At 34.4% G+C, this 12,916-nt stretch overlaps 1 protein-coding gene across 5 annotated transcripts in view; it reads right to left on the bottom strand.

Annotated features, from left to right (window-relative positions):
• RFX3 (regulatory factor X3) overlaps positions 1-12,916 on the bottom strand; it is a 295,181-nt gene that overhangs the window by 25,962 nt on the left and 256,303 nt on the right. For all 5 annotated transcript variants that reach the window (XM_047767697.1, XM_047767698.1, XM_047767700.1 and 2 more), the window contains one exon: positions 7,013-7,221. In XM_047767697.1, the coding sequence (XP_047623653.1) occupies positions 7,013-7,221 (209 nt within the window). The remainder of the gene's footprint in view (positions 1-7,012; positions 7,222-12,916) is intronic.

The following is a 12,916-nucleotide window of genomic DNA, read 5'->3' as shown; positions in this document are numbered from 1 at the left end:
GCAAAAACCTTAATGAATCCCTTAAGTTTAGAATTCTACTGGAGAAACACTAAAAGCAATTAATACCTTCATTTTATGTCAAAGAAATAATGACAAAATTCTGTTTATAAGTCTATGCATTCTTTTCCCAAAATTCAGTGACACATCACCTATTTGCAAAAATAATTATTGTAAATTCAATAGCTATTTGAAATTAAACATTTTTTTCCTATGGAAAATTTTGAAAGACAGGGAATCTTCTACTTAAAAAAGCAAAAACAACATAAAAATAACAAAACATTGCCTAACATTTTTACCCACACATCTAAACTTGATCATGTGAATTAAATAATTTTGAAAAATTAAGTAATTAAGAAGTAGAATATTTGCTCCTAATTACATATCTCTTGTTGAAGAAAGACAGCAAATATTCAAAATACTGCCTGGAGGAACAAATGGCTAAAACAGATATACAAAAATATGACTAATCATATTTAAAATTAAAAGAAATACAAATTAAAGACACCATGGGAGTTCCCGTCTTGGCGCAGTGGTTAACGAATCTGACTAGGAACCATGGGATTTCGGGTTCGATCCCTGGCCTTGCTCAGTGGGTTAACGGTCAGGCGTTGCTGTGAGCTATGGTGTAGATTGCAGATGTGGCTGGGATCCCACGTTGCCAGCGGCTACAGCTCTGATTAGACCCCTAGCCTGGGAACCTCCATATGCTGCGGGAACGGCTCAAGAAAAGGCAAAAAGACAATAAATAAATAAATAAATAAATAAATAAATAAATAAATACACCATGTATCATCTATTATAAGAAATTAAAAGATCAGTTTTGAAGAGAGTATGGAGAAAGAATGCTCCTACTGTTTCTACAAGCATAAATTCACAAACATTTTATGGAGGGAACTGTGGCAACACATGTCAAAATTAAAAATGCACAAATGTTTTTACCTAGTGATTCTAATTCTAGAAATTCACACAAATGAGCAAAGATAGTTTTAATTGCAGCAATATTTACACTTGTGAGAAAATAGGGTCAACACTAAATATCCAGTTGTAGGATACTAAGTAAAAAAGTAAATGTAATTACATGGGAAAATGTCTGTGATATATTAACTGAAAGAATTTAAATGTGTAACATGAGCCCATTTAACATAGAAACAATCTATACAACTCTTAAAAAATTCTACCCCTAGGAGTTCCCTGTTGTGGCTCAGCTGTTAACGAACCTGAGTAGTATCCATGAGGATGTGTGTTTGATCCCTGGCCTTGCTTAGTGGGTTAAGGATCCGGCATTGCCATGAGCAGTGGTATAGGTCACAGATGTGGCTCGGATCTGGTGTTGTTATGGCTGTGGTATAGGCCAGCAGCTGCAGCTCTGATTCGACCCCTAGCCTAGAAACTTCCATATGCTTGTGGGTACGGCCCCAAAAAGACCAAAAAAAAAAAAAATCTACCCCTAAATAAATGGGAATGTTTCATATTTTATTAGCACTGAGATAGTAACTTCATTAAAATAGTATTAGTCACTTTTAAAAGTGCAAATTTATTTGATTTTATGATAAATACTCAACTTTATACAAAGATAAATCATTACAGTATTTATTATATTCATATCACAAGACCAAAAATGACTTATATGCTCAAGAATAAGAGACAAAGGGAATGTTTAAATGTATAAGACATACACAAAATTGAATATTGAATATATTAAAAATTATGTTTCTAAAGATATGCTAAGGTATTACATTAAATGAAAAATCATTAAGGGAAAAATAGAGATAAGAAACTCAATCAGATCTCAATTTTATATAACACTAAAAGAAAACATTTTACTAGAGACTATTTCTGGGCAGTAAAATTATGGATGATTTAAATTTATTCTTTGTATAGTATTTGTATTTCACAGATTTTTCTAAAGTGAGCATATACTAATTCCATAATCAAAAATGCTTACTTTAAAATATAACACTCCTTATTATATAGAAAAACAATCCTGGGTAACCTGAATGTCAATATATCTTTGCAGGGATAAATATCACACATATAGAATGAATTATACATATATATAAAATCTTTTTAAAATTATAGTTGATTTTGATTTACAATGTTGTGCCAATTTCTGCTGTACAGCAAAGTGACGCAAGTGACCCAGCCATACACACACACACATTCCTTTTCTTACATTATCTTCTATTGTGGTCTATCCCATGAGATTGGATATAGTTCCCTGTGCTATAATGCAGGACCTCATTGCTTATCTATTCTAAATGTAATAGTCTGCATCTACTAACCCCAAACTCCTATTCTATTATATATATATTTTAAATTAAACTTTTAGTCCTTTATATTTCCCTTAAAATCATGTAAATGACTAAGAAGAATATTCACAAAAGTAGCTTTCTGATATTATTAAAAGAAATGCAAAGCCAAAATTTTTTTAGGAGAATTCACATTCATTTATTCAATAAATATACTTATTGTATTCCTATTCTATGCCAGGTTCTTGTTCTAGAACAAGTAGACAAAAGCTTGGTTTCAACAGAGCTCACATACTACTAGGACAAAGAGTTGATAAAAAAGCAAGTAGGGGGAGTTCCCGTCGTGGCGCAGCAGAAATGACCCCAACTAGGAACCATGAGCTTGCAGGTTTGATCCCTGGCCTCATTCATTTGGTTAAGGATCCAGCATTGCCGTGAGTTGTGGTGTAAGTTGCAGATGTGGCTGGGAACTGGCATTGCTGTGGCTCTGGCGTAGACCAGCGGCTATGGCTCTGATTAGACCCCTAGCCTGGGAACCTCCATATGCTGCAGGTGTGGCCCTAAAAAGCTAAAGCCAAAAAAAAAAAAAAGCAAGTAGGATAATGTGAGAGAAAGAATGTATATATGCATAACTGGGTCACTCTACTGTACAGCAGAAATTGATACAACATTGTGAATCAAGTATAAAAACTTTTTTAAAAAGCAAGCAGATATAAAATATAAAGTTAGGTAGTGATAAATCCTACCTAAAAAATAAATCAGAGTAAGAGATTGGAGAGTAATGGGTGCAGGCATTTTAAGGTAGGGTGTCAGGAAAACTCTTTTTGAGAAGGTGATATCTGAGCAGAAGCTATATTGAAATGAGGGAGTGATCCATGTGAACACATGAGCTTTCCTAACAGAAAGGAGAACAAATGCCAGACTGAGGCAGAACTACAGTTTTTGTAATTCAAAGAACAGCCTGGATGCTAGTGTGGTTGGAAAATGTGAGCAAAGAGAAGAATATACTTTGCCATCTGGAGGTCACGCAGCAGCTGGGCCATGGAGGGTCTTGCTGGTCATGATAAGGCTTTTGGATTTTATTCTAAGTATCTTGAAAATTTTTGTATCAATCATCTTATTTCGATATAAAGTATACACGTAATACTAAATTCTGTTGGAAGATGGAAAAAAAGGTGTGCTTACCTTCAGTTTTACCATTTAGTTATTAAAAATACTGATGAGGGTACTAAGAAATTATTGTCATATGTTTAGAAAAGAATCCATTGAATTATATTATTAATGCTATTTCTACTTTATGCTCTCCGTGTTGGGCCTCTGCCATACAAGCCAAGTATCAAATGACACAATTAACAGTTTAATTGGAAACCTATTGTCTGATTCAGACTTCTGTAAGATACGTTGCAAAATTGACTCCATTGAATTTCACGTTGCTAAGTTACCACGAACTCAACTCCTTTTAAAATCAGACTTATAAATGTTAATTATTTTACAATGGATGAGAAATACCTTTGTGTATTTATCTTTGTAACTCAACGGTGTGGAAACTGAAACATATACCCGAACACACGACACTCAATCCACCTCTTTACGTATTTGGGGATACATCACACCCTTCCTCAAAAGAAAGGTGAGAACATCACCCCGGTGGCCCCCGCTTCTCAAAGAGTGCTTAGAGTTGATTCCAAAAGAGTATTACTTTTTGGAAGATTTATATACTGTCCAGTTGTAGGCAAACTAGGTTCCTGGTGCCACCTTTTAAGCCACTGTATCAAAGCTATAAATTTCATTCTTTAAAAATGGGATATTTTGCTGACCTTCAGGGTGGCCCTGAGGAATGCTGTGTTCTGTTAATCACAAAACACACAAGCTGAGAAATGGCCCAGTTAGCTTCTGCATTTCTGCCCAAGAAAGGTGGTGATATTTTTTTTTTTCCAATTCTCAGGGAACCAGCAGTAGCCGTGCAAAGTCAGGTGAGACAAGCAGAAACCCTCATGTGGAGCAGACAGTGTTTGTAGCATTATGTCAACTGCTGCTATGAGCATTTTCTGCCAATCCATTTTTTTATTTGTATACATGTAAATATATACACAGAATTTTAGAAATGATGAGATTAACTAACTTCAGAAAATGAAAGGTTGGTGTATGTGACTGTCAAATTCTTATTATAGAGCCAAAAACATTAAAAAATATTCTGTAATTCTGCTTCTGTTTGTGAATGCAGTTTTCATTGTGCAATATGTTCTTATGTCTTGGTAAAAAACAGGTCAGATTTTAAAGGCTCTTAAATTTCTAAGCTATTGACTTTGCCTATCAGCAGGAGGTATTCATCTGTCTGAATATGCCTTTCCTTCTCTGGCCCTGAACTGTATACCTTCAAGACTTTTTGCAATGAAATAATAACCATAATAGTGTCTAATAATAACAAGCCAATTATCCCAAACTGGAGGACAAGAGGGCAGGCAAGAGAAGATCTACTGGATTTGCCTATCTGCAGAAAACAAGAAATACACGCAAGCAATTTTCTCTCAGACACCCACAACACATCTATGTAGAGACAAAGGCTCCAGGGGTGTATTTCTAAAGTGATATCAACTAAACATAGGGAAAAAACCCTCAGGAAGGAGTAAGGGCAAGTCTGACATAACAACCTAAGAAAGGAGTAAGAAGAAAACAAAAAACAAAAACCCTTGCCTTTTCTGTTACAGAGGATGCACTTTGCTTTTGGTCATATAGGTATTGAAACAACAGCTAGTATGACTTCTGTTTCCTCATTTATGAAGCATATATACCATCTTATGATTTTCTGAAGGAAAAAATGGATGAAATTAACTTGCAAGCAAATGGGAAGATATCTGAAATCTTAAGAAATATTCCCAAATTAAAAATTTGAATTCTACTATTACTACTACTATTGCTACATCTACTTTGAGACTACTGTGATAATGTTTTCCAAATCTTCCCTTTACATCAAGGGAAAACCTTTATCATCAAAACATTTCTCATGAACACCCAGGTCTGAACCTAGGGCTGGCTTTACTGAAGCGTATCAGTGGGTCACAGGGCTAGATGGCATCTTAAAATAAGGGGGTCTCAAATCATATGGGCTAAAAGTATTAAATACATGAGAGACAGAACTGTGGAATTATTTCATTCCCCCAAACAAAACCAGAACAACACAAAACTGCAAAGCTTTTTTTTATTGCATTTGACCTGGGATAGACACCAGAAAACTATTCTCAGGACGTAAGGATAATTTAACTGTTAGATAAACATATATGGTGAATCTATAGCCCTATGTTGGGTTAATAAATAAGAATTGGACCAAATCAGTTGAGAAAGAAAGAAGTCAGAGTAAAAACAAGCAACTATCATCATAATTAAAAGATCTCTGGTTCCATACATATAAAGGTGGTCAAAACAAGATGGAAACCCTGTATTTGGGCTTACTTGGTTCACAAGTACCACTAGTTTCTAAACTCTCCTACTTCTTTGTATACCTTCTCTCCACATAACTGCAATGGACTCACCACTGATGTCCAGGTGATGACCACAGTGTACCCACAGCCACAATCAGTGGTATGTCCTATGGTCGCCACTTTGATATGTGCATGGTGGTACAGGACTTAAATTAGGGACAGCCTAAGTCTCAAAGTAGATATGGCTTTTAGGTGTGAGTCACTAAGGCCACATATCTAGAGAAGCAAAAAATGAACTCCCATCACAAGAACAAATGCTAGGGTCAAAAATGTAACTTATATAACCTTTATGAAATGGAACTCCATCTATCACTTCTATCCTATGCCATCTATATAGTACAGATGCCAATTTACATAGGTTCTATTTTTAACCCCTGGAGAGATCTATGGTTAACTGCTTATCCCAGAATTTGATATCATATATCAAGTAATCCTTCTCTTCTGGGGTTTTTCTGTGTCTTCAAAAACATACATTTTTATATATTATTTTAGTCAAAAAGTGATTCATATTGTAGTGTCTAGTAGATTATTGGATATTCAACTGGCTATGTATTAGAATCACTAGTAGTAAGTTTTTGAAAAAAAACAATTCTGATTACTCCTATTCCTAGTTGCTACTTTCTAACCACCATAATTTTGATTCAGTAGGTTTTGGGAGGTTAGACCTAGGAGTTTCATTTTTTATTATACTAATTCTAAATTGGCAGCAAGGTTTGAAAACAGTTGTAATAGATCAAGTTGAGAAATTAACTGGATGGTTCTGGTGATGCATCTGAATCACCTGGATGATATTTTTAAAAAGCACAGATTGCTGGGCCTCCTCTCCACAGTTTCTGATTCAGGGAGATTTTGAGCAGAGGTCTGAAAATATGCATCTCTAATGTATTTCCAAGCAATAGTGATGCTACTGGCTTAGGGAACCACAGAATAAAAAGAAGAATAAAAAGAAGAGTGGTGTTAAGTCCCCAAGAAAGCAGCCTAAATAATACATGTCTGCCAGAAGGAGGACCATAGCACTCTTCTGACTGTGGCTGAATATATTATCCAGACTGGAAGGTTCCTATCTGAGAATTTCTAGAGCTTTGAGTAGAAGTCTTTCTTTTCCTAGCAGAAATTTTATTTCCATAAGCCTCCTATTATAACTCTATGATATTGTTGTAATCATGAGCTGGGTTGAAGATAATTATAACAGAATTTCTGTGAACTAAACTCTTCACCCCTTTTCTTTTTTTCTGAGAAGCATGTATGGACATAATTGTAGAATAGGAAAAACTGAGATGGTACCTGTAGAAAGACCATTTTAGCAGAAATTGCCTGGCCGCTTTAGGAAAACTGGGTCTTCCTTCATAGGGTTTCAGTGCTTGCATCATCACATTGTCAAGCCACGCAGCCCACTGCTCCAGGGTGCTCTGCTGCTGAAGAGTCATCTTGAAGTCGGTTTCTAGTCTCTGAACCATGTTGTCATCACACTGGCACACCCAGGAAGCCTGCTCCTGGGACAGGACATGGAAAGCAAAGGAAAAGTTCAACTCAGGATCTTTGCATTGAAGGTCAGCACACAAACGACATGCATGAACAGGAAATTATATTGAAATCATCAAACAATTAAATGAATTAAGAAAATGAAGGACTATTTGTCAGTTGTTAAGGAAAACTAACATCACCTTTGTGCATGAAAAAGTGGTGTAACATAAAAGCCTGACTTGGTTTTCTGACATTAGCTAGACTGTGTGAAAGACTAAAATACATGATTACTTAAGACAAATAGGAGCCTGAACCTACTGTATGTAGGGTCTTTCTTACTCTCTCTTTAGTTTTCATACTTTTTTATTCTCCCAATCAGATAAAACTTTAAAGTCAATTCATTTGAAAAGATTTAGGGTAAGTCAGATGGGTAAACAGATTGAAATGGCCAAAAGTGACCCCTTAGGATTAAACAGAAACAAACACTGAGTGGTACAAGGTAGAAGCATATGCTGTCTGAGTTTTATGGGTAAGGAACTGAAGTCTCAAGGGCTATCAAGGCAAGGCTATGAATAAAACTAATTCACAGAACCTAAAACAACAATAACAACAGCAATAAAAACACTTTTGAGAAAACGCAGACATGCTAACTGCCAAGAAATTTGATTATCATAGTTTTCCTTCTGGTTCTGATAGGAAAGTTTCATGTTTGGTAACAGTAAGTTTTATAATGTTTCTAGAGCTGTATTGTATTTAAAAATTTTTAAAAACTATATTCTCAAGGTCATAAAATAATTATTTGGTAACACAATAATCTTGACATAAATTTCAACATATGGTCTGAAACTGAACTGACTTTGAGCAATTCATTTAATCTACATGGGCTTCATTTTCCCTACGCAAAAAATTAGAGAATTGAAATGTGACAAGAATTTTTAAGTGGGTTCACTATGTCCAGATAATATTTTCAAGATAGGTTTCTGTGGAGGAGTGTCTGTGAAAGTGAAGGTCCTAATTTTATGTATAAAACATTATGAATATGTGTGTATTTTTCAGAAAAGTGCCTATAGCTTTATCTGTTCTCAGAGGATAAATTTATGTAAATAGGCCATTTGAAATGAATAAATCCTTAATCTCCACCCTCTGGTGCTAGCGTCTTTCCTTACCCTACAGACTTTATCTATTCAAGAGATATTTCAGCTGGCAAGTACTTAAAATATAAAACGCCCAAACTCAATTCATTTTATTTCCCAAGGGAAACCTAGGGTTTCTTCTATATTCCAGCTCATGATACCATCTACTATTCTCCTTTCTCTTTTCTAATTAGCAATAAAGTCTTTCAGATTTTACCTCTTAAATATCACTTTAAGTATTTTAGGGACACTAAAAATGATTATTCAAAATTTGAAAATAAAAATAGACAAAAAGGAACAAAATATTAAGAATATCTAAAATGCCAAGATTAAGAGATAACTACAAAGTGCTAACTTTCAAACTCTTCCCATGTAATATATGAATATGCATGTACGCTTATGTATTATTTTAAAAGAAGATCATATTATACATTTTACTTGACATTTTGCTTTGTTTCACGTAACTACCCATATATGATAGCTATCTTTCCACAGCAAATGAGGAGCTATATTTATTGCTCAGTGATTGAATTTGTTTCAAACCAGGAATATACTGTCATTTATAAAACCAGTCCCACACACACGTTTATGTTCATTCCAATTTTTTACCACTAGGAATAATGCTCCGATTAGCAATCTTGTAATCTTTGCTTACTTTCATACTTAAAATTACATAATAGTTTTACATAAGAATGATTAAGATCTTTCAAAATAACACTGTTAAATGCCTTCCAGAAATTTTATATCTATTTAGGAGTCCAGAAGAATACTCAGAGAAGAACTCGGGCATTAAGGATTGGGGAGGTTGTTTTTGTTTTTTCATTAATGTCTAAGCATTTTTTAATTATGGTAAAAAACATGTAACATAAAACTTATCACCTTAACCAATTTTGTGCACAGTACAGGTGTGTTTACTACATGCTCATTATTGTGTAATAGATTTCTAGAACTTTCTCATCTTGCAAAAAACTCAATAACCATTGTAGGTGTGGTTTTTTGTTTTTGTTTTTGTCTGTGTATTGATAATAGGAAGGAGGAACTTACTGGTATCTTTGGAAGAATTTAATTTCTTTTTTTTTTTCTTTTTAAGGCTGCACCCACGGCATATGGAGATTCACAGGCTAGGGGTCGAATCAGAGCTGTAGCTGCCAGCCTATGTCACAGTCATAGCAACGCCAGATCTGAGCCACATCTGTGACCTACACCACAGCTCACGGCAATGCCAGATCCTCAACCTACTTAATCCTTAACCCGAGGCCAAGGATTGAACTTGCAACCTCATGGTTCCTAGTTGGATTCATTTTTGCTGTGCCACAATGGGAACTCCTCATTTCTTAACATAAATTCAAACTCACTGCTTACTTGGAGTAGTTTTTTTCCAAGAGAGAAAGATAATCTAAAACCAAACTTAGAGAAACAAGGCCACAGGACATTATTCAGGCTTTTCAAACTATATTATGCTTCCTCTTTCTACTCTCAAGATTGGAAACATACTAACAATAGAGTATACTGTAAATCTTTCCTTTTGAAGGAATTTGGATATTTTAATTATATAATGGAAAACTAAAGATGAACATTAAGGATGTTATTAACTTACAAATAAATTATATTCAAGATAAGGAGTAAGTAGCTTCAAAATCAGAACATCTTTTAAGCATAGAAACATAAATATATGCAAAAGTTAGGTTATTGTCAACCCACCTAAATATATTTAGTCCATAAATAGTTGAAAAACTACCCATTTATACAAAAAAAATTAGAAAGCAATATCACTGTAATGCTGTTAGTTAAATAAAACAGAAAACGAATTATACTGCAATAGGAAAATCATCTTAAATGCATGAGGAAAAGATTTAATTAGAGAAGAATGAAGTGGTGAAAGAGATGTATAGATATCCTGAAGGAAACTTTTAACTATTTTCAAGCTCTGCAAATATTAAAATATTGACACTTACATGTAATTTCATTGTTTTAAATGAAAGTTTCCTTATTACAACAGCAGCATCCCTACATGCATCAGTCTTAACAGATTAACCTTCTACGGACAGCGACAACCTCTAGGTGAACAGGAAATGGAGATAAAGGTAGCATGGGAGGCAGAAGACTGAGAAAACCAGAGGACTCAGAAAACCAGGCAAAACTTGGAATATAAAAGGAAGGAAAGGGAGTCAAAGACAAAATATGTTAACCTGAGAAGGAGATAATGCATTAAAATGAACAGAGTTGTGAGGAGTAACATGGAGGGGGAAATGGAGGGCACACCACTGCATTCACTGTCCTCTAAGGAAGGGAAAGAAGTCTTGGAGAAGAGAGATTTAATCGTACAGATTTCATGGGGACCCAGAAAAACTTGGTAGTTGAGAGTAAAGGAAGGGAAAAGGTAGCTTCAAAGTTGGTGAGTGGAGGATGAATAGTAGTATGGGTGTATAATTCATCTTTTATCTGCAATAACGTGGCCAAACTGGTGTTTATAACCAGGAAGAACACATCTCTATAAATACTTCATAGGGTTCAGACACACAACTACACAAGTGAAAATAATGTTAACAGAAAATTTAAAATCTTTCTCAGATATCGTTAGGAACCATTCTTAAATATATTTTATATTATTGAACTGAAATTACTTTTTGAATCTAGAAGTGGCCTTACCATTTCAATTTTTATTAAGGTACTTTTAAACATATCTTTGCTGAACGAAGGTTTGAAATAAACCTTCTAGTATAATTTTAAAGCAATAAAGTATGAACTTTGAATATTTTCCCTAAAATCAGTTAATGTAAATTCCATTGATATATGTAAAGTTAATGGATTTGTAAACACGAGACAGTTTGTTCTTGTAGAGGTTATATATTTGCATATGTGTGCAAGTATTTTTGTGTATATACATAAATAGATAATTATAAATGTAGATTTATGAAAACTCTGATATACACATTAGAAGTTTAAGCTCAATTCATGAAAGTCAGATGGACTTAACCAACTATACCCTAAAATAAATCAACCCCAAATATTACTTTTTTGATATATTTTAAATGATAAAACTAGACCAGAATTGCAGATTAAAATGTGTATTAGATGGAATTCCCGTAGTGGCTCAGTGGTAATGAACTGGACTAGTATCCAAGAGTATGCAGGTTTGATCCCTGTCCTTTCTCAGTGGGTTAAGGATCTGGCATTGCCGTAAGCTGTGGTGTCAGTCACAGATGTGGCTCGGATCCTGTGTGGCTGTGGCTGTGGGATAGGCTCACAACTGCAGCTCCCATTCGACCCCGAGCTTAGGAACTTCCAAGTGCCGCAGGTGCAGCGCTGGGGGGAAAAAAAAGGCATTATTGTAGTAATAGTTTATCTTAAAGCAATGACACTGTTTTTTGTTGCCACATGTGCGTCCTATGGAAGTTCCTGGGCCAGGGATCAAACCCACACTGCTAAGAAGACAACAGCAATGGCACTTTTTTAAAATGGTTTTATTGAGATATAGTTCACTCATTTAAAGTATAATATTCAATGACTTATTTCAGTATACTCACAGAGTAGTGCATTTATCATTTTAGAATGTATTTGTTTCTCAAAAAGAAACCCCATATTGCTTAGCTGTCACCTCCCAATCCTCTAGTCGACAGGACCTAGGCAACCACTAATTTACTTTTTGTCTCTATAGTTGTACTTATTCTGCACATTTTATACTAATGGAATCATGCAACATATGGCCCTTTAATGTGGTTTCTTTTATTGAACACAATGTTTCACTTAGCATAATGTTTATCTATGTTGTAGCATGTATCAGAACCTCATTTCTTTTTATTTCATGGTGTAGAATATCACATTTTGTTTTTATAGTTAGCAGTTAATGGCCATTTGGGTTGTTTCCACTTTTATGTGGCTAATATGAATAACATCCATTATTCTAGAACATCCAAGGACAAGTTTTTAGGTGGACATGATTTCATTTCTCTTGGTATGTACCTAGGATTGAACTGTCAAGTTACATAATAACTCTATGTTTAACCTTTTGAAAACCTGCCATATTGTTTTCCAAAGTGGCTGCATCATTTTACATTCCAATTACTAGTGTATAAAGGTTACGATTTCTCTACAATCCCACCAATACTGGTTATTATCTGTCTTTTTAATAATAAAATTTTAGTATGTATGAAGTAGTATCTCTCTGTGGTTTTAATTTGTATTTACCTGGTGGCTAATGAATGAGTTTTCAGGTGCTTATTAGACATTTATACATCTTATTTGGAGAAATGTCTATTTAGATCTTTGCCCATTTTTTAACTGGTTTGTCTTTTTATTGTTGGGTTGTAACCGTTCTTTTAATATAGCTTAGATAAAAATTTTTATCAGATGTATGGTTTGCAAAAGTGCTTTCAATATCATAAATTATCATTTCACTTTTTTGATGGTCTCTTTTGAAGTACAAGTTTTAAATTTTGATTATGTTCAATATTTATGTATCTTTTGCTGCTTTTGCTTTGAGTGAGCACTGCACTGCTTTTTTAATTAGTAAAATTAGTTTCATTACTTTAGCATCTGAAGTAAAATATTTGTTGGAATTCCATAACAATGTTCCTAAGTAGCTTTTTTT

The sequence above is a fragment of the Phacochoerus africanus genome, chromosome 2, assembly GCF_016906955.1.
Source record: "Phacochoerus africanus isolate WHEZ1 chromosome 2, ROS_Pafr_v1, whole genome shotgun sequence".
In the NCBI taxonomy this organism is placed as follows: domain Eukaryota; kingdom Metazoa; phylum Chordata; class Mammalia; order Artiodactyla; family Suidae; genus Phacochoerus; species Phacochoerus africanus.
This window is presented reverse-complemented; position numbering and strand designations above follow the sequence as displayed.